The sequence below is a fragment of the Labrus mixtus genome, chromosome 4 (assembly GCF_963584025.1).
Source record: "Labrus mixtus chromosome 4, fLabMix1.1, whole genome shotgun sequence".
Lineage (NCBI taxonomy): Eukaryota > Metazoa > Chordata > Actinopteri > Labriformes > Labridae > Labrus > Labrus mixtus.
In genome coordinates, this window is record NC_083615.1 from 22,529,116 (window position 1) to 22,549,485 (window position 20,370).

Here is a 20,370-nt window from a genome sequence, read left to right on the forward strand (position 1 = left end):
GAAAAGATAAAAAAAACAACAATTAAGTATATTGTTGTTTTTGAGCCTTTGGGATTTACAACCCTGTATTACCTCATCACAACTGAGTCAATGAGATAATGATCAACTGATCTGGGATTACTGTAAAACAAAAGAGTTGAAAGACTTGTCTTTTCTTTAAAGGGAGAAAACAGATTTTGTTTTTTATTGAGTCATTATAATCCCTTTTTATCATTGTAATTTGATTTTTAAAAGGCTCACGGTCTCCTAATTTGAAACTTTGTTATTAAAAAAAGATCATGCTAAGTGGAAAGAAACATGTTTTAAACTTGAGATCTTTGGAATAAATGAATAAAAGACCAAATCTCTTGATGCGTTTTGAAACACAGTGAATTCTTTTGTATGCATGTGTGTTCTAAAACGAAAAACAACCATTTTTTAAAATTTGTTATTTCTAAGAAAACTCAATAATTCAACGTACATGTGGCTGCTGGTGCTGGGGATCGAACCCCTGGCCTTCCAGTTGAGAGACAACTGACACTGAGCCACAGCTCGTTTGACAAATCAAACCTGTGAAAAAACAAACATTTAACATGTCTTATTCATACATTTACAATTTACATAAAAAATAAATGATATGGGGCGCTGGTGGAGCAGTGGTTGGTGCGCGTGCCCCATGTATGGAGGCTGTAGTCCTCCAAGCGGGCAGCCCAGGTTTGAATCCAGCCTGTCGTCCCCCACTCTCTCTCTCCCTGATTTCCGACTCTATCCACTGTCCGAATAAAGGCACAAAAAAGCCAAAAAATAAATCTTTAAAAAAAAAGGAATAATAAAATATTACATAAATATCTAAAAACAATAGCACTAATCTCACCCCCCTAAAAAAGTATACATTAAAAATATTTGTTCGTTTGTCATTAATCACCAAACTAGATAGACATGCCCAATTCAGCATCGGATGGATTCCTGTCGCTCCAGAAGACTACACTCCCACCCTCTTGAACTCACCCCCAAAAAACATCAGAGACTCACCCTCACCCTCCACCTTCAAGAAATCCCTAAAAACTCAACTCTTCTACATCACATGCAAACCCTCACAAGCTGTTCTCTTCCTCCTTCTCTTGAGCTATTTCTCCTTTGTATTGTTTTCATTGTTTTGTATTGTTATTGTTGTTCTTTGTTAAGCGTTTTTGAGTATTCAGATAAGTCTAGGCTATTACTGAATGCCTTAACCAGACAACCCCCTACAGGACTTTAATATTATTTCCTCTTAGCGCAAAACCAGCATACAATACCAGAGACCCTCTCAATCAATCAGCCAATCAACCAACCAACCAACCAATCAATCAATCAATCAATCAATCAATCAATCAATCAATCAATCAATCAATCAATCAATCAATCAATCAATCAATCAATCAATCAATCAATCAGTCGGGGCGCTGGTGGTGCAGTGGTTAGTGCGCGCGCTCCATGTATGGAGGCTGTCGTCTCAAGCGGGCGGCCCGGGTTCACCTCCCACCTGTGGCCTCTTTCCCGCATGTCATTCCCCACTCTCTCTCTCTCTCTCCCTGATTTCCGACTCTATCCACTGTCCTATCTCTCCATTAAAGGCCAAATCAATCAATCAATCAATCAGACTTTATTTGCTTAGGACTTTCTATAGGCCTACTCATAGTGATGAATGTATCATTGGCTATGTGATTATAGAGAAGCGTTCAGTAAAGACAGCCTTCAATAACATAAAAAATAGGAACTGGGGGAAAGCCATCGTAAATGTCATCAGTTTACAATGAGGAAACACCAAAGAATACGAAGTATTTATAAACTGTAACAGGGTATATCCCTGATTATGGTACCTGTGTTTTTTTTAATCATCAGCTTGATTGGCCTGCTGTTTAATCCTCGGACCAACAAATTCCTCTCCTGCAATAAAAAAAAATGAAAGACAAATGCATCGTTGTTGACCAACACACATAGTTAACCTACAAAGGATATATGATATTATTGATCTGTTCATTAAATTAGCCTATTAAAAAAATATTTTTTGATTCTGTAGGCTATTTTTGTTGCCTGTTGTTGGTCCCTAGAGGACATTTTTTACACAGAGTAGACTGTGAGCTCTCCAGTTTGATAATCAATCATAAATTTGCCTAACTGCACACCAGTGTGTGCGTTTGTTTGTGTGCGTAAAATTCCTCTGCTGAGCTGATGCATTCCTATGACAGCACACGTGGGCACTCACACCTGTCTGCCTACCTATGAGCCAAAGAGGAAGAGTTTCCATTTCCTGGTGCCGCCGGATTTTCCCACAAACACGCCTGAATAAAAGTCGGCGTGTGAGCATGATGGACAGCCAAAGCAAAGCAGATCCCCTCGATAGAAGTCTGAAGCGAGAGAAAAAAAAAGAAACAGAAATGGACGTGAAGAAGGTAAGTGACAGAGTCAGACAGAAATGGCAGGCTGCTCTTTTCGCCTTCCATCACTCCAGCTGACTCTCTGCTCCTCCCCAGATTCTCCTCTTTGGACTGTTAATCGTGCCCGTGTTTACTTCCCAATGCTTCAACGAGAGCCAGCTGGAAGAGGCAGCGGATAGGAAGCTGCGGAGACACTACCAGCAGCCTTTGACGCTATCTACCACGAAGTCACCGACGGAACCCGCCTGTCCCGTGGAGCTGTACCGTAATTATCCGCCAATGGATCTGAACGGAAGGTCCCTGTCCCCCTGGAGACAAGTGTAAGTAACACCGCCGTTTACACTATAAAGGTTTAATTAATTAATGAAAACTAACCTATAAGTGAATTTACCGGATGAAATCCCTCCTTTTGAAAACTGGGCTCAAGCTTACTTAATGTATCTGCTGTTATCCATAACATACCCACTGTGCGTGCAGGGATGAATTTATCTAGCCTAATCTAAAGATACCCCAATATTTAATGTGAAAGCGCCGATGACGCGCAGTTTGCGTGAGCCACACCTCGGCTCCAGAGAGGGCGAGCACTCTGCATCCATCACTGTGAAAGTGCACATCCGCTCGCAAATCGGATAATTATTTTAGCTGTGTGAAATGGGTTTAATAGAAGTGATGACTTGTTTTTACATAGAACTAAACCTGTAGGCTGTAACACGTAGAACTGTCCAAGTATACAGCTTCAGCTCACAAGTGTTTGAATAGACTTTAATAGCTGAAAGATAAACACAAATGCCACTCAGTCAAAGTAGATCCACTTGAAGTGCTTCCATTCACCACTGACAGGCTCAGATTTTATTCTTTTTAGAGTCAGACCTTTTGGTCGAGTTGTTACATTGCTCTCTGCAAAGCCCAGAAACTCTGTTGACAAAAATATGATTTTTTTTTACATTATAACAGCAGTATAGACCTGCATCATGGGAAATTATGTTGTGCTGCTGTCTTGAGTTGTTCTCTGTGCATTATCATGCATTAAACAAATATTTGACATATTTAACATCTACATATAACTCTTAATAGTTTTATTATTGAATAATAGTTTATCGTTTTAGAAAACAGTTATCAGTTATGATTTCAGCGAAGCACAATTGTATTAGATGTCAAACGCCTCGGAACAACTCCATTCCTTATTTTGATAATCTGCTCTTTTTTTTTCCAGAATTCGAACCAACACCGCGTTCTTTCCTTCCACTTACTACGAAGCTGAGTGTCTGTGCAGCGGATGCATCTTGATCGAGAACAGCCCAGATGCGGAGAAGAGACTAGTAATGAGTGATGCCTACAACTCAGTCCCCATAAAGACGAGCAGGATGTTTCTGAAGAAGGAGCTCTGCAAGGATAAACAGACATACTCTTTAACAACTGTTCATGTGGACGTGGCTGTTGGCTGTCACTGTGCCAGACCCAATCTGGTACAGTGACAAACTACAGGAGTTAAGGTTGTGTTTGTTTTAAAATGCAGCACGAGTCTAGCTCAGGGTGTATCACAGTGTGATGAGTGAGTGACGGTTGGCTGGAACTCAAAGCACAGATTGCACTATTGAGATAATTAATAAGGCTTCACAAGTGGAGGTCACATCTGCCTGTTTTTATAGGCCTATTTATTGTCAAATCATCATATGATAATCTATATTGTGTTATTTAGGTCTTTATAGGCCATGTGTGCTTTTTATCAGGACTTTGTTACAGCTCTGCATAGTGCAGCTCATGTAAATGGGTATTTTACTCTTGTCTTTTATATTGATGGCCTTGTCATCGCTGAGAATAGCTATTGTATAGTTTTAAGAAGTAATAATTTAACTGCTAATAATATTTTATTAACTATCTATTTATTTTGTTTGTTTTGTAATTTGAATGTTTGAGGATTTGAAGAATTCTAAGATGAAGAAGACTTGGTATTTATGTATGTGTGATATCTTGTGGGTCCTCCCAGTAGGACTTTATAAGTCTTACTCAAGAGTTCACCTTCATTGAAACAAAATAAAGAAATGATTTGAAAGGATAAACATTCTCAGTGTCTTTCTGTAGACTTTTCTTATACTACTGCTGGAAAACAATCCTTAAAAAAAGGTTTGCCAACATCAGTAGGTTTTATTTGATCATTTTCTCTTTAGGCAGTTAACTTGCATTCTGTGAAATCTCCCTTTAGTTTTAAATTCCTGTTTTGTAGCCTGGAGTTTGCAGTTTGAATGTCGACATGTTGGCTTTGGGGAGCTGAAGCGACCACATTGGACATTAAGATGGATATCAGCACTGTTAAAAGCTGCCATGTTTATGTTTTATTTGTTCAGAATAAGTGTTACTTTTCCATAGCCGTTTCATTTAAACCTGGCTGATGCAATCCAAATATATTTGATATGATTCATTTATTTTCGTGTCATGCAGTGCCCAACCCTCATGGGCTTATAAGACACCAAAGAATTCAGTTGCAGTGGTTCACATTTACAAATCATAACATTACAAAGTCGCCGGCTCCTGTCACAGTTCAGTCTTAAACAACGTGTTCTGTCTTTTTTCCCAGGCTTTACAAACAAAATCTGCTATAACAAAAGTTCCTTTTTTAAAACACAACTCAAGTTTTTCATAATCGTCTAGCCAAAAGAAATCAACATAAATTGGAGACATTCTTTTAAAAAGAACATCCCTGATGTCAGCATACTGTACATCGGACAGTAAAACAGAAAGTGAATCTTGTTTTCAATTTCTCCTAACTCACACAACAAACAAACTCGGTCTTCCTCTGGAATGGCATTAAACCTGCCGGTCTCTAAAGCTAAAGGCAATGTTACTGAACGTAGCTGAGCGCAGAGGGATCTCTGTCTTTTGGTTAAATTCAATTTAGCATAGGCTTCTACACTGTAGCAATCCTTTATGAGACAGTATGTTCTTATGTAGTTTTGGTTTTCACCATATATCCACAGACCATTTCTCTTTGTACATTAGAAACATATTATTTTTTATCTCCTGAATATCACAAGTTAACTTATTTAGAAAAATAAAGAACATATTATTCTTATGGAATACAGATTTTATCTCCTTTGCCCATAGGTGACAATGGCAGGTATCCCAAATAAAAAAAAAATTTGTGAGTCTCTGATCCAACATCTTTACAAGTCTATTCCAAAGCCGAAGCATTTCACATTTATGTCTGATGTGATTTTCTTGTGTTTGAAACAGTGAAGTATACAAACCTCACATTGTACTGTATTTTCCCACTTGTATTTATTAACCAGCTTCAGAAGTTCCCTCAGAGACCAAATCGGACTCCCCACTAAAGCGAAAGAGAAAAGTAGTCCTCACTGAGATCACATTTATTTGTCCATGTTGTTTCTCTGTAGTTTTTCTATAAAAAACTCAAAACCAGCTAAGCTTTGTGTGCTGGTTAAATAGAGGAAGTAGTTGTTGCTGCTGAGCTGAGTGAGAGTGACATCAACCGACTAACAATTCATGGCATGAATAGAAATGACGTGCAAAGACGTACCTGTTGTGGTAATTAAAGAACAGCAAATCCACAAAGACTTATAAAGGATATATATATAAATATCATCAATAAAATCTCTCCAAGGCAGGCATCCATCAGAAAAGAATATATACAAGTTAAACCTCCATATTAAACATAAAGTATGATGATTGATTTAACAACTAAATAGAGCATGCTTTGTGTAAGTTTTAAAACCACGATGTGGTGGCTGTCCTGTAAGTGTGACATACACAGTGTGCATGTCACACTACACCATGATGTAGAGAGTAATATACAAATAATAAAGAATGGGGGAAAAAAACATGAAAATAATCCGCAGAAGCAAAATCCAGCCTGCTAAAAAATAACTTCAATACTATAAAACAGAGAAACAATAAAGCACCAAGTGGGCCACACGCTGTGGCACGGTTATGTAAAGGCTTTAATTGTTGCAACACTTACCGTAATTGACATAGCAGTGAAAACATGACGCACCTGCCTGCAATTAAATTTGTACAACCTGTATTTATGAAACTAAAGCAGCCTTAATCTGTGAGTTCACATAATGTCAACATAAGGTCAACACACCCAAGAAGACCCAACCCCCGAACTGAGCCGACTGGAGCCCTGCCTAATTGTCCTGATGTGCATTTATTAGTCCAGATTGGTTGCTGAAGGGCCACATGAGCTACACGCTGGCTGTTTAAACTGTATGCTCAATTCTACTTCTATTTCCATGGGCCCATGCGTCCCAGAACAGCACCAAGTTCTTGGCCCCTCTTGTTAGCCTTCCAACCAAAAAAAAAAACCTGTCACTCAATACTCAAAAAATATATATATATGTTGAAATTAGTTCAGATCTGCTCTCTGAGAATCCCTTTTTACAGATTAACTTCACAATGGTTAAGGTAGGAAGGGAAAAAGGAAGAGAGTGGAGAAGTAAAGAAAGGAAGTGGAGAGCGGACAGGAAAAAGAAAAACCTGGAGACATTTAATTTTCTGGATGCACTTCATGTTTTGGCATCCAGTTACTTGATATATTTTCTATTTTTTTAAATGATAACCTATTTTTAATATCCTAAAATCACCACCTGCTGACAACATGTCAGCTTTGCCCACCGGCCTTCCTAAAGTACATGGTAAATGGATTTGAGCTTATATAACGCTTTTCTAGTCTTCAGACTACTCAAAGCACTTTTACACCACATGTCACACCTACACATTCACACACTGATGGCAGTGGTTGCTATGAAGTGAGACCATCAGAAGTAACTAATCCCATTCATACACATTCATACGCCGCTGACAAAGCAGTGGGAGCAATTTGGGGTTAAGTGTCCTTCCGGTTGAGAGACGATGACTCTACCAACTGAGCCACAGCCGCTGTATAGAATAGGATGAAATAAGACAACAGTGACCTCTGCTGTCTGATGTGTATCTCTACCATACAAGCTGTTCCATTTAGATTCAATATCAATGCTTGTTCATGTTGAGATAATGGTTACACAAGTAGGCTGTTTAAACCAAGTCAAAATTGTCTCATTTTTTTTCGTTCTTCCACTAATTGTTTTTCCTCTGATTGTCTTCTGTGTTATGCTGAAACATACCTTCTAACAAATAGTGAATAACAGTGAATAAAGTTGAATTTGCCTCACTAGATTTCCTTATTTGAACAAAAAAAATTTAACTGTTACCAGCTGTTCTGGCTGCATGTTATCTTTCAGGCCAATGGATTTTAATCAAACTAATTCTACTAAAAGAGCAGGGCCCGTATTCACAAACATACTGAGAATCCTCTCAGAGCGCTTCTAACTTTGCTTAAGAAATCCTAGCAAGGAGTCTTAGCAGTGCTTTAGGAACATTCTCAGGGCTCAGAGCGAGGAAGAGACAGAAACTTTTATCTTAGTGAGGAGGTGTGGTTGACCCTGTTGCTAGGTATGACACATTTGTTCAGAAGCTGTGATTGGTTGATCCAAAAAACTGGAGAAAAAAGTCAATCATAGAATCTAGTCAGACATTGTATAATTATGAACACTTTAAGTAAAGTTAAGCTCCACTGTGTTCAGGATGATGATGACGGTAACTGAAAATTCTTGCATATCTTAAATGCATGGCTGTGCCGTATCCTCTCTGGCTCAGGAAGACTCCTCAGTGTCATGTATATATGTAATTAACATCTGTGTGATGATTTGTAAGACGTACTTTAAAGGTATATAGCCTACAAAATGTTTGAAATCACATGCCCACCTGTGCAGCAGGCTCTTCACATGCTGATATCAGCTTGCTTTGTAACCTTATTCCAATGAAATAAAGGTGGCTGTCTATGTGTCTATGTGAATACAGAGCATACTTATGAAGAAACGTACCACTCGTTCACTCGCCCAAATTATAAATTGTCAGTCAATTGTTTTCTGCGCGGTTTTCATTTGTTTGTTATTTATAATACTATCATCCTCCATTGCAGTGGATCCAATCCTTTTTTTCCCCTTGTTAAACATCCTTCTTGTATCTAAGAAGTCTTTTGCCTGCTCCACTTTTCAGAAAATGTGAGCTCAAACAGGCTGTTTGGAGATTTCCCTTCATGACATCACAAAGGGCAGTAACCCCTCCCCCATGTGGGTGAAACTCCCACAGCTAGGTATTTGTTCTGACCTGAGTACACCTCCTCACCGTAAACAATTGGGCATGTAGCCAGAAAGCCAGAGCCACCTAAACCCTTCCAGAGAGGGGGCGTGGTCAAACACAGCTCACCTGCATTTAAAGGTACAGACACAGAAACAGCCAGTTCTGAACAGGGCTGAATAGATGAGTTTATAGGTATGATCAAATACAGGATCAGAGTGGATTTACAACTAGAAACTTCACAGACATGTTTTGGAGAGCTCTGAGACTTATTTAAACTGGGTGAACAAGAGTATAATGTGACCTTCAAATTTGCATCTGTTTTTTTCCTTCAATGGCAGCTTGATAACTAAATTCACAAACAGGAAATGGATTAAGTCGACAGGAATGACAGTAAATAGATCTATTTATTTCTTCTTTTTTTAATCAAGGCTTTTTTTTTTTTTTACAAAGTGGAGACACATTGACATTTGTTAAAAATGAGTTCAGATGTGGAGGTTACAGTGATTTATGAAAATGATCCATTGTTCTCTGACAGTTCACTTATGTAGCAAACTTCTTCTGCCGGACAGGTGCAGGCAGCTGAGACATTATCTCCAGCAGGGGGCGTTCCACCACAACAAGAGAGTGGTCCTCCAGTAAAGTCACACACAGGAGGTGCTGTGGAAACAAATGAAACCATTAGAACATCAGTTCATACAAAGTTGATTGAAATAAACATCCATCAGTGTAGAGTTAACAACACAATGTGACTGTAATCTGGATCAAATTTGGATGCTACTTTAAAACACACTTAACGTTTAGATGGTGGTTGACAGCATTACTGTCACAGTGGAAGTGTTCCAATTTAAAAACAATGCTGCACATACTGCTTAAAAGTGGGATCATTTATCGACGTGCCATCACCACCGCTTTAGCATCAGAAATGTTTTCTTCTATGCAACACCACAACAGTAGCATTTACAGCTAATCACACTGTACTGCCACCATTCATAGATGCTGCTGTTCAATTCTCCCAGAGAGCACCAAAGAACTGATTTACTAGTGACAATAGCAAACAACAACAACAACAACAGTGCATCGCTACAAAATAAGTAAACGTTTGTATAAATGTCACAAAATTAATTATGGAAAGGAGAAAATGGTACCATCACTTGTGTATTGTAGAATCTTCAAGACAATGTCATGTTTCTACTTCTACCTCACTCTTGTAAAGATGATTTAAATAATTTCTGCCATTCGAATTTTCCACAGTTGCACAATGGTGTAGGATTTTTCAGTGTTTTGGCATCTGACCAGCCTGAAAACACATTCCTCTGTAACTCTAACTGGACTTCTTGGATCCTATCCCATTGTCTTACCATTACCTTAAAGATAGTCAGTAGCTTTCCCCCCCAAAAAAGGAAATATATACAGTACTTCTACTATGGATTTTGATGTTTGTTTTGTTTTGGTTGACATTGCTGGGCGGAGAGTGGATGCATTTCCCCCAGACAATGACTGGAGTGGATACAATTGAGCAATTGGACGCTATTCAAACCGGGTGATTATGACTGACGCTGACTTACAGAAAGAAAGTAGATCATAGTGAGGTGAGACACCACGTGGATAAAGCCTGTTCCTAAACAAGGGTGGACTTTCGTTTGGCTTTCACCCGGGGAAGAGGAGTTGGCCTGCTTTCTGTTGAACAGACAGCTGACAAATACCTGTGTTAGCTTGTGCTAGCTTGTGTTAGCTTGTGTTAGCTTGTGCTAGAGTGCTGTGGAATGCAGTGTAGGTATACGGAAGTAAACATACATATAAGTCCTGCGGTGAGTGCTGTGAGTGTGGTGATGAGCCCAGGAGGAGGGGCGAAGTTTGAATGTTGTGTGTTTACGAGCTGCAAAAGACAATGCTACTAACTCTTCCTTTTAACAACATCCCTCACTGATGTACCACCTGTGCTTAATACTAATCACGCCTGTTTATTCTGGGTCAAAGATAAAGTGAAGCTCCACTGTGTTCAGGATGATGATGGTACCTGAAAATTCTTGCATATCTTAAAGGCATGGCTGTGTCGTATCCTCTCTGGCTCAGGAAGACTCCTCAGTGTCATCTGATTGTAGAGGATAGCCTTCGCTTCAGGAAGTGGCTGCACATGAAAAAGGACACACACAATTGTAAGTATAGTAGCATTTAGAACATCCAGCAGCATTCTGATATTTAATCAGAGCAAGTTTAGTTAGTTTAGCTCATTAGGATCCCCATTAGCTGTAGCATTGCTGCCGCTATTCTTCCTGGGGTCCAAGTATACGCATCCAGGGAAATGATGAGAGCTCACTTACCAGACTTTGATCAACGATGCAGAACATGAACATGTCGTGCAGGATGATGTGAGCCGGGTTTTTAGGATTGAAGGTGATGTTCGTGATGAGTGTGTCCCTCTCCAGCCACAGGTAGTGCAGTCCTTGTTTCTGCAGCTTCCGGCTCCACTCTGTGTACTCCTTCTGCACCAGGGAGTACTCAAAGATCTGCAAACACATTCAGCAGAAAACACACACTGTAATCAGATCCAGAGAATACCCACCTCAGATTTAGCATTAAGAAACTTCAAAGAGAAATTCTGTATTTTTGAACTTTGGCCTTACTACAACTACAACTGTGACACAGACGTAAAAGCTACAATTCTATTCTTGAGGGTGAAGGCACATGATAGAAGTATGTCCATTAGAAGGTTAAAATCCCTCTCCCAAACCTCCACTGACAAAACCGTCATTTTAGCAGACCAAAGCAGTTAGTGGTCTGCTGCTGACTTGATAGCTCACTTTTTTTTGTTATTGCACAACAATTAGTTTGGATCCAACAATGTTCATTTAACCCACAATAACACATAAAAACTAACAAACTGAGGCAGTGGTAGAAAAGCATCTCCTTTATTTGTAAGGGAAAGGATGGCTTTGGGTAAAGTGATGTCATGGTTGTTTCTGGTCCAAAGAGAATCTTTTTGTAAAAGAAAAAAGATCTACGTCTGCTCTAGGTTCACTTCATGCAACAATTTGAAAAACAATCTGATCCTGTCAGCACTTTCACTTGATGTACTTAAGACTGTTTTAGGATGACCTTTCAGCCATGATAGTCTGTTACGTAGCGGATAGCGGAAGCAATCACACAAAAATCCAGAATACTCTAATTCTCTATAAATGTTGTGCTTGTCTATTGTTTTGAGGCAGGGGATATGATTAGCAGTCTGAAGTTTTTGTGTACCTGCTGGTCAGCATGCGCCACCACCAGGTTGCTTGTGGCTGGGTTGATGGCTACGGCGGTGGGGCAGGAGTTGTACACTGGAACTGTACAATGAAGCTGTAAACATAAACAAGACAAAAATAACTTACTGTTGATGCTTTATCTATACCAATCAAGGAAGAACAGTTTAAGTTTAAAATATGAACACAGGAAAAATATCTCAGTTCTTACATGTTACAAGAGGTGGGGTAAAAAATCGATACAGTAAAGTATCGCAATATTATATCGCCTCATGGCGGCCAAGTATCGATATTTTTATTATGATATTTTAGATATGTTTTTTTTATTTGTAACTGCTGAAGGGGTTGCACAATTCATTTTGAACAAGTTGCATTGTTAAGAATTCATGTTCAAGTTCAATTAGACTGAAATACAAATAAAAAGACTGAAGTGAGATGAACAGACTGAGAATGTTATCTTATTTGACAAAACAGTTCTTGATTTTGTTTTGTGTAGTGGACATAATAAAGAGTTAAAAAGCTAAATCGCAACATATTGTATCGCAATTCTCAGAATATCGCAAAATGTTAAAAATCGCAATAGAATCGTATCGTGTCTCGAGTATCGCGATAATGTCGTATCACTGGGACTCTGGTGATTCCCAACCCTATATCTTACCTTTAGCTTTTGAAGATTGTAGACGTGAACCTCACAGTCTGTGTTTGCTGACGCGAGCCACTTCCCATCTTCACTGGCAAACAGCAGGTGGACCGGCTGTCTGGAGCCTGAAACGCACACAAAGACTCTTTATACATAGAACAAAATGAAAGTTGCAGGATGATGGGTCAAGTAGTACGTGCGTGCTGTATTTGCAAATTAACACAAATAGTGTCATTGCTCGTTTTCAATTCGGGTCAGAATAATACAAGTATCCTAGACTCAGACTCACCTGACTTGGGTTTGAGGGTTTGAAGGTATTTGCACTCCAGCTGGTTTAGGGCTACAACAACGACAGTAGAGTGAGTGGAGGAGGCAAAGAGTTTGGAGGAGTCTGAGGAGAAGCAGAGCTGATGAGCCCAGCGAAGCTCTTTAGGTAGTCTGGAGACCTGAAGAGAGGAAGAGGAGGAAGACAAGAGGGATGAGAGTCATCAAGCTCCTCATAACCTACACACACAGCCTGTCATGTCAGGGTTAAACTATGGACTACATCGCCATGCATTACAGATCCAAATGCTCATAGCTGATGCTCTAGTTGCAGATGTTTTACACAGCAGAGGAGGGGGCTCACCTTTGTGATACTGATGTTGTTGTTGTACTGTAATCTGTACAGACGGACACTGGAGACTGTAGAGTAAGCCAGCCAGCCTCCACATGGAGACAAAGCACTGCAGCAGATATGATCCTCCCCCTGCAACAGTCAGAACACACCAAGTTTGTAATGGTTTGGGATTTTTCAGTTATTGTCATGATATCAAGATGGCTGATGAGACAACACCGTGTTAAACTTCCACTTTGGCAACATATCTCAACCTCCATGGATGCCAGACCTTGTTTTAACTTTTTGTCAGTGACTGGAAGCGACTTACAGTACAGATGTCTAATATAAAACAAAAGATATACGGTAGATGGAAGGCATCCAAACATACCTTCGTCTTCAGCTGGATCAGTTTCTCTGGCTTCCTCTTCACAAGCAGACTGTCACCAGGCTTTCCTGTTAACACACAGTTATTACACTGTGAGCTCCCATTAAACTTTCTCTATCACGTATGCTGTTTGCAGTATCTTGCACTATAATACATTTGTGTGTGTGTGTGTGTGTGTGTGTGTGTGTGTGTGTGTGTTGACCTCACCGTGTCCATCGCTCTCCCCGACTCTCCACACCTCTAAATGGTCGGGGAACTGGAAGAGCAGCAGTCCTGCTTTTTTTGCACAGCACACCAGATTTCTCTGTTTGGAGTACAGAAAGAGTTGAGCGTGTCGCCATAGCAACAAACATGATTTCTTTTTCTTTATATACCATCACACGTCAAACTATAAGAACTGTCTTTTATAGCACTTATCAAAATGTACTGTGATGACTGTTTTTTCCAGCTACATATGTACTCACGTGTGGGAATGCTATTTTGCGCAGAGCTGACTCCTGAGTTTTCTTCTCCACCTTGTCCAGCAGGGGTCGCACGACCAGCTGGGTGTCCATACCTGACGGGATAATATACAGGAAAACGTACCGTGGCGTCATACAACAAATTCACAAGTAGATTTTGATTAATTCTTTCAGAAGATTTCTTGTGATTTTGACAAAAAAAAATCAGTGTCTGTAATAATAGAATCAAGCACTACAGAAAAAAATCTGATTTTGACTGTTTCAGCACAGCCAGTCTGAACAGCCCTTACACCATGTCTGAAGACCGAGAATCACATCGGTATTATGCATTGGTGATGTAGGTTGTCTAAAGTAAAGATTAATTAACAATGAGGATGTTTTTATCATATACTTTCTATTAACACTGAACCTGACAGTGAATGCTGTTTTTAAATTTAAGCCTCTATCATACAGCCAAGTCACACAAGCGTTTAAGAAAACTTGTGAAAACTATATAAAAACTGTTTTTATTCAATCTGTCAAATACAATGCAAACCCTTCTGACGGTGGTTGAGACAATAACCATTTTATAACATTCAAAACAATCTTCTGAAAATAAGAACTGGTCAAAAAAAACAAGTTGAAGAGAAAGGATGGAGAGATGCAATATCTCTTGTACTATTATTGTGGTTTAAAGCCAGATGATTTGAGGTCTCATTCACTCTTGATCATCTGGTAACTTCAACACTTTACATTTTATTACACTTACTTTGAACTCTTATCTTTAAAATGTTCTGTGTTTTTCATACTGTAATGTTTATATACTTCCTGGACAATATCTTGCACATTGCTGCACAGCTGAATTACAAAAATCAATTTATATTCTTTATATTTTTTGGTTGATCATTTTACCTACATTTGGGTTCTTGGAGGTAGGAGGTCTGCTGTTTGCTTTGATTTTTTATTCTTTACTTTCTGTTTTGCACCAAATTTGCACCAAGTGCTGAGATTCTCGTATTGTTCAGATTTAATAATAAATTAGAAATATGTAACTTATTGGTACCGCAGTCCAAATTCAAAACATTGGAGAGAGCTGCCCCCTCCTCCCTAGAGTTGATGTGCATGCAGGTTTCCATATAGCGGACACTGAAGCTTCAGTGTTTAGCAGCTCTTCCTCGCATTGTTGCCAGCACTTTAACATAGCATGTTTCCTTAATGTCTGATGGTATAGTAAGGTCATCTCATGATTTAATTCAGTAGAGATCTTACATTTTTCTCCTTTAAGGTATTTAAAAAAACAATAACTGCATATGAAACACTGACCTCCAGAAACCACTGCAGTGTCTGTGTGGACGAGCGCCCTCACATCATGTGAGTGGTTTTTGAAGGTCCTTGTTCTGATCCACTCTTTATCCTGCTGGTCCACAGTGGAGGAAAGGAACTGAAACTGGACGATGGTTCCCTCTGATGTCCCCGCTACCAGACTGCTCTCATCCTGTGACATATTCAGAAGATTTAACATCAGTCTGACTCTGTTGTGACATGAAACTAAAAAGGTCACTTTAACCTGTAATTCTTCTAAACACACCGGTGAAACAGACAGAGCCAGAACATCCCACTTGGTGACAAGGTGAGTTCTGACCAGAGTCCCTGTGAATCCGTCCCAGATCTGGACCTTTCCCGCAGAGTCGCCGCTAATGATGGTGTGGTCAGAGAGGAACACAATGCTCCACACCACCACCTCTTTGCTCTTGGATGCTCCGACGCCCCTCTCCACCAGCAGCCTGTGTGTGGTGTGGCCTGAGATCGGCGTAAACATACAAAAACTGAGGGGTCATAATCCTATCATCAGGTGATTTAAGAAATACATGTTGATGAAGATTTCAACAGACACCAAACTTAGCTGTGCATCTTCAATTGGAAGATTTAAATGTTGTGCTAATCTTTTCAGTACTGAGTTGTCTCTTGTTACCTGTTTCAGCGTCAAAAATTCTGATCATGTCCATCATGCCTGCAGCAATCAGTGTACCAGAGGGATGCCAGGAGAGAGATATAATACGACCTACAGAATCAAATAATACAAAATTAAAAATGGAATGTTTCAGCAGGATCCACCATTAGCCACCCATAACAAAGTACTGAACACATTTCTTGGAAGAAGGCAAGTTAATAATTGTAATTGTGCAAAGTTACAACCACACCAGTTATCCTCTCTGACCATCACACATGAAGCAGGAGCACAAGTCTTTAGTTCTGTGCCAAAAATGTTCTTCGTGTTTTAATTTGACTTATTTGCCATGTGAAAACAACTTATTTATGATACCAATACTATTATTGATAATATTCTCCATAGTTTGGTTTAAAAAAGTATTTTTGTTTCCCAAATAAGCTTGTTTTCTTACCTTTCTGCCTGTCCAGGTTTCTTTGAAACTGAATTATCTCCTCCAGTATTTCAAACATCTTCACAGTCCCATCGTCACAGCCCACCTGAAACAGAAAAGAATGACTTAATAAGTTCAAGACTAGACGAGACTTATCTCTGAAATGCTTACCAAGACACTATTAGCCTGGGTGGAATTATTTTCAGCACAAGACACAGAATAAATGTTGTGAATTCCCAGGTGATGACTTACCGCCAGCAGAGTCCCCTGGCTGTTGCTGCTGATGGTCCAGATTGGTCCTCCGTAGGCCTCCACTGTGTACCTGGGCCTCAGGTTCTCCAGGTCATACTCTGTGATCTCTCCATTCAAACCAGCACTGAACAGACGCTGGCCCACCCAACACAGAGCCTCAACAGCCCTGCCGTCCTGTCCTGGAATCACCTGTGAATCGAAATGTGGAGGTTATCCTTAATGTTGATCTTACCTGTGGGACACTGTTCACAACTTCACTGACACACTGAGCAGTTTAGGATCACGATCTCTATCTGCAAAAGGTTATTCAAGGAGGATGCAACTTGAGATGATTGTTATGGATCATGTCGTGAGGTTATCTGGACTTCATTAGAGCCCTTACCTTCTCTTGAAAATAGTTGTCAGCGAAGCAGAAGACCTCCACAGCTCCATCAGCCCGGGCCACAGCCAGCCGCTCCGTGTGTCTGTTAAACGCCATGGCGCTGATAGCACAGGGCATGTAGTCGAAGAACCGAACACGGTGCACCTTAAACTCGCCCATTTTCACTAAAAACACAAAACAAGGTTGTTATTGATGCATCAAAATATTACCTGAAGTGCGGATGTGCGTTAGCCAAATCAAAACTTCACAAGCGTCACACCGCAGAACACACAATGTTCCCAATAATTACGTTAAACTAAATTGTATTTACACACCATATTACAAAGCATATACCTGTTGTTCTCTGAGGTGTGTCTTTACTTTCTTATCTATAAACTCCACACGCTGGAAAACATCAGAAGCCACGTTGGGAACCTATGAACCGGAAACGAATAACACAAACACGCTAAACTAAACGGAAATACGTCATCCATAAAACATAATAGGAAAGCTTTTATTATTTTATTATTTATTTAACTATTATTTAGATATGCGGAAGGAAAATATAAAAACCTAATTTGTGTCATTCCTTTATAAAAAATAAATGTATTTAAATAAAACACGTGTATTTCTCACAGTTCTCCGGTTAACAGAGTAGTTCGACCCGCCCTGTGGTGGCGGTAACGCATCTGAATAGTAGTTTCCAACTGCCTTTAATGAAGACGAAGAAGAAGTGTCACGTCACGCACAGCATTGCGCACAGCACGCACAGCTGGCGGGAAATACTAACGCAGAGTAAACCACGGTGTGATTGTTTGGTCGGACCCGGACCAGGTTAATGGTGAATGTTTAAAAGTTGTCAATTTTACGTTTAATTACATTTGAACTAACAAAGAAGAGCTTGTGGTCGAACTATGGTCCAAATAGTCATAAGGTAAGATAGGTTCACAATAGTTCTGATATATTTCTACAGCCTTTCTTTAAATGTGTGGTGGAACCGTAATGTTTACAGTCTACGGGTCTAAGTCTAAGAGACGAGGACAGGGCTGTGGATAAGATTTTAGTAAAACTAGTGCATATTAAAACATCGGGATTAAACGAAGGATGAATACTGGAGTTTGTTAAAGCTGACATTTATCTATAATGTGTTACTAATGAAACCTTGAAACATGCCAATCGATCACACAGATGATGTGTCTTCACAGTGTGTTTGAGTTGAGTTTGGTGTGGCTCCGTCATCCCCTTTTCTTTTTGTTGACATTGTTATATCCTGAATCAAGTCTTAATATGGGCTGACCTGTTTCCATGAGTTGAGGGGATATCTCTGTGTCTTATGCAGAGGCAGTGTGGACAGCAGCAGTCCTCCTGAATGGCTGCTGGTGGAGCTGCAGGGAGAAGTGGTTTCCAGACACAACTCTGGTCTGGTTGGAAATGTGATGGGAGACCTGCTGTACACCAAAGAGGTAAAGAAATTAACTGTGTGTGCATGGATGTGCTTTTTTCTTCGTCATAGCGGATTAAATGTAGAAATGTGTTTTATGTTTTATGCAAGCTAATGCAGAGACGCCTATTCATGCTTTTATCACCTGTAGACTTGATCACTGTAATGCTCTTCTTTTTGGTCTTCTGAAAAAGATCATTTCTCAGTTGCAGCTTCTCCAAAATTCAGCTGCAAGACTGCTGACGAATACCAGAAAGAGAACACACATTTACACCGATTTTAAAGTCTCTGCATTGGCACCCGTTTGTTATAGAATTGATTTTAGGATTTTCTTATTGGTTTTTAAAGCTCTTAATGGTCTTGCTCCCACCTATTTATCCCATTTGCTTTTAACTTATGAGCCCACCAGAGCCCTCAGGTCTTCTGGAAGTGGTCTTTTAGTTGTTCCACACGTCCAAACTAAAACCTACAGTGAGGCATCTTTTTCTTACAATGGCCCCCGTCTGTGGAACAATTTACCTGGAGACCTGTAGGCAGAACACAATGTAAACATTTTTAAGAGCAAACTCAAGACCTACCTTTTTAAGTCTAGCTTTTAACTGAATCTCATTTTATTGCATTTTTAACCCCCTGTGTTTCCTCATTAAGAATTAATGATAGCGATTCCTCAGTACCTGTTTCTATCTGGTTATTTTCCCTTAGTTTTTGGATTGCGGGGTAGGGGTGGTGGAGGGATTCATCTTGTTGCTATTTGATTTATGTTGATGTAAAAGTGATACATTGTTGTATGAAAAGTGCTATACAAATATAAGATTAATAAGATTGATTGATGTTTTTGTGCCTTTTTGCACATGCATGAACCACTCACAGGCTTCAGCAGCCTTAGTCCTTGATAAGTGGGTCTGGGATTCAAAGTTCCGGGTACTTTGGATGGAAATGCAAATGTATTTTCAATTTACTATGTGGACAATGAAAATAAAGGTAATTTGGTTCTTTGAAAGAAAACAGGCTGTACTTTTAGGTATGTTAATAGATATAAGGTACATGCATAGTATATATCGGAGAAAGGTAGTTTCGTAAATTTCCAGAGCATGACATCACAACAGGAAAAGATCTGCAGCCATTAAATGTGTAGAGCCAAGCAGTACTATTGCTCTGGGTCTGAATGATAATCAGTCGAAGTTGTAAAATAATATGAATGTAATCATTCCTCAGGTGATCCTCTCCTCATAAACCAGTCTAGTCTAACTCAGCTGACTTTCCTCTTTTCTCCACCAGGGGGTGCCAGTGCTCATTGTGGGACATCATATTCTGTATGGGAAGCAGGTCAAAATGGAGAAACCATTTGCTGTCCTCACCAAGCAACCTGGGCATTCGCAGGATAGTCTGGGTGGCCATGAGAGTGATGGTGTCACACAGACGCCCATGGAAACAAACCAGCAAGGACCCACCACCACCACTTACTCTGTGTCTGCCCTCATCAAACGGAAGCTGATCTTTAAGACTCGCCCCAAACCCATCATCACCAACGTGCCCAAGAAGGTTTAGAAGGACTGTTCAATGACATGAACTCGTTAGAGTGCTTTTTAAAGGGTTCATGTCAGTCTTAACACTTTTGGATAAGCGTCTGCACACTGACCAGAATCAGGAGCAACGTGTGGAACCTGAAAGGCCCTAAGCAAAGGATTCTGTGCCTTTACACCATAGTGTCAGGAGGGACCTTGTTTTTGATGGAATATTTGCCCTGGATATAAAATGGCTTAATCTCTTTACAAGAAATGTTCTCAACATAAATTCTCTTTTGAGTCCAACCACTATCATTTGTCCAATATGGGCCTATATAAGATACTGTATATATGTATCAGCATTTGTATTACAGTTTTAAACCTTTACAGAAAATGTACTGCAGTGCTTTGACTGATAAATCAGGACTTTGTCTACCAGAGTGCACTATGCCTCCATAATACTCAGAGAACTGTCTGCTGTACATGTAGCAGAGGAACACAGATAAGCAATTGATGGTCTGCACTAAAAAAATGGTTGTCAATGTTTAATAATGTCATATATTCTTTTATTACAGTTATTTGTGTAAATAGGAA

At 39.7% G+C, this 20,370-nt stretch overlaps 3 protein-coding genes across 3 annotated transcripts; 2 read left to right on the forward strand and 1 right to left on the reverse strand.

The window, feature by feature from the left end:
• The first annotated feature begins 2,253 nt into the window (after nucleotides 1-2,253).
• Nucleotides 2,254-4,449, forward strand: il17c (interleukin 17c). The gene is made up of 3 exons (XM_061036400.1): nucleotides 2,254-2,411; nucleotides 2,493-2,716; nucleotides 3,610-4,449. The coding sequence occupies exons 1-3, from the start codon at nucleotides 2,325-2,327 to the stop codon at nucleotides 3,869-3,871; spliced, it is 573 nt and encodes a 190-aa protein (XP_060892383.1). The 5' UTR covers nucleotides 2,254-2,324; the 3' UTR covers nucleotides 3,872-4,449.
• Nucleotides 4,450-8,919: 4,470 nt separating this feature from the next.
• On the reverse strand, nucleotides 8,920-17,290 carry utp4 (UTP4 small subunit processome component). Its single transcript, XM_061036401.1, has 17 exons — nucleotides 17,185-17,290; nucleotides 16,852-17,015; nucleotides 16,470-16,658; nucleotides 16,239-16,323; nucleotides 15,809-15,898; nucleotides 15,425-15,636; nucleotides 15,160-15,331; nucleotides 13,861-13,952; nucleotides 13,604-13,700; nucleotides 13,400-13,464; nucleotides 13,042-13,161; nucleotides 12,703-12,859; nucleotides 12,432-12,538; nucleotides 11,775-11,870; nucleotides 10,856-11,041; nucleotides 10,552-10,662; nucleotides 8,920-9,191 (listed from the first exon to the last, which is right to left on the reverse strand). Exons 2-17 carry the CDS (start codon nucleotides 17,008-17,010, stop codon nucleotides 9,075-9,077), a joined length of 2,055 nt encoding a protein of 684 aa, XP_060892384.1. The 5' UTR covers nucleotides 17,011-17,015; nucleotides 17,185-17,290; the 3' UTR covers nucleotides 8,920-9,074.
• Nucleotides 17,291-17,583: 293 nt separating this feature from the next.
• On the forward strand, nucleotides 17,584-20,370 carry chtf8 (CTF8, chromosome transmission fidelity factor 8 homolog (S. cerevisiae)). Its single transcript, XM_061036402.1, has 3 exons — nucleotides 17,584-17,764; nucleotides 18,170-18,293; nucleotides 19,550-20,370. The coding sequence occupies exons 1-3, from the start codon at nucleotides 17,745-17,747 to the stop codon at nucleotides 19,817-19,819; spliced, it is 414 nt and encodes a 137-aa protein (XP_060892385.1). The 5' UTR covers nucleotides 17,584-17,744; the 3' UTR covers nucleotides 19,820-20,370.

Coding starts and splice junctions, on each gene's coding strand:
- il17c (XM_061036400.1), top strand. CDS start 2,325: ATGATGGACAGCCAAAGCAAAGCAGATCCCCTCGATAGAAGTCTGAAG. Junction 2,412..2,492: donor CAGAAATGGACGTGAAGAAG/GTAAGTGACAGA, acceptor GCTCCTCCCCAG/ATTCTCCTCTTTGGACTGTT. Junction 2,717..3,609: donor CTGTCCCCCTGGAGACAAGT/GTAAGTAACACC, acceptor TTTTTTTTCCAG/AATTCGAACCAACACCGCGT.
- utp4 (XM_061036401.1), bottom strand. CDS start 17,010: ATGGGCGAGTTTAAGGTGCACCGTGTTCGGTTCTTCGACTACATGCCC. Junction 15,637..15,808: donor AATTTTTGACGCTGAAACAG/GTAACAAGAGAC, acceptor CGCCGATCTCAG/GCCACACCACACACAGGCTG. Junction 11,871..12,431: donor ACAATCTTCAAAAGCTAAAG/GTAAGATATAGG, acceptor TTATGTTTACAG/CTTCATTGTACAGTTCCAGT.
- chtf8 (XM_061036402.1), top strand. CDS start 17,745: ATGGTCCAAATAGTCATAAG. Junction 17,765..18,169: donor ATGGTCCAAATAGTCATAAG/GTAAGATAGGTT, acceptor TGTCTTATGCAG/AGGCAGTGTGGACAGCAGCA. Junction 18,294..19,549: donor ACCTGCTGTACACCAAAGAG/GTAAAGAAATTA, acceptor TTTCTCCACCAG/GGGGTGCCAGTGCTCATTGT.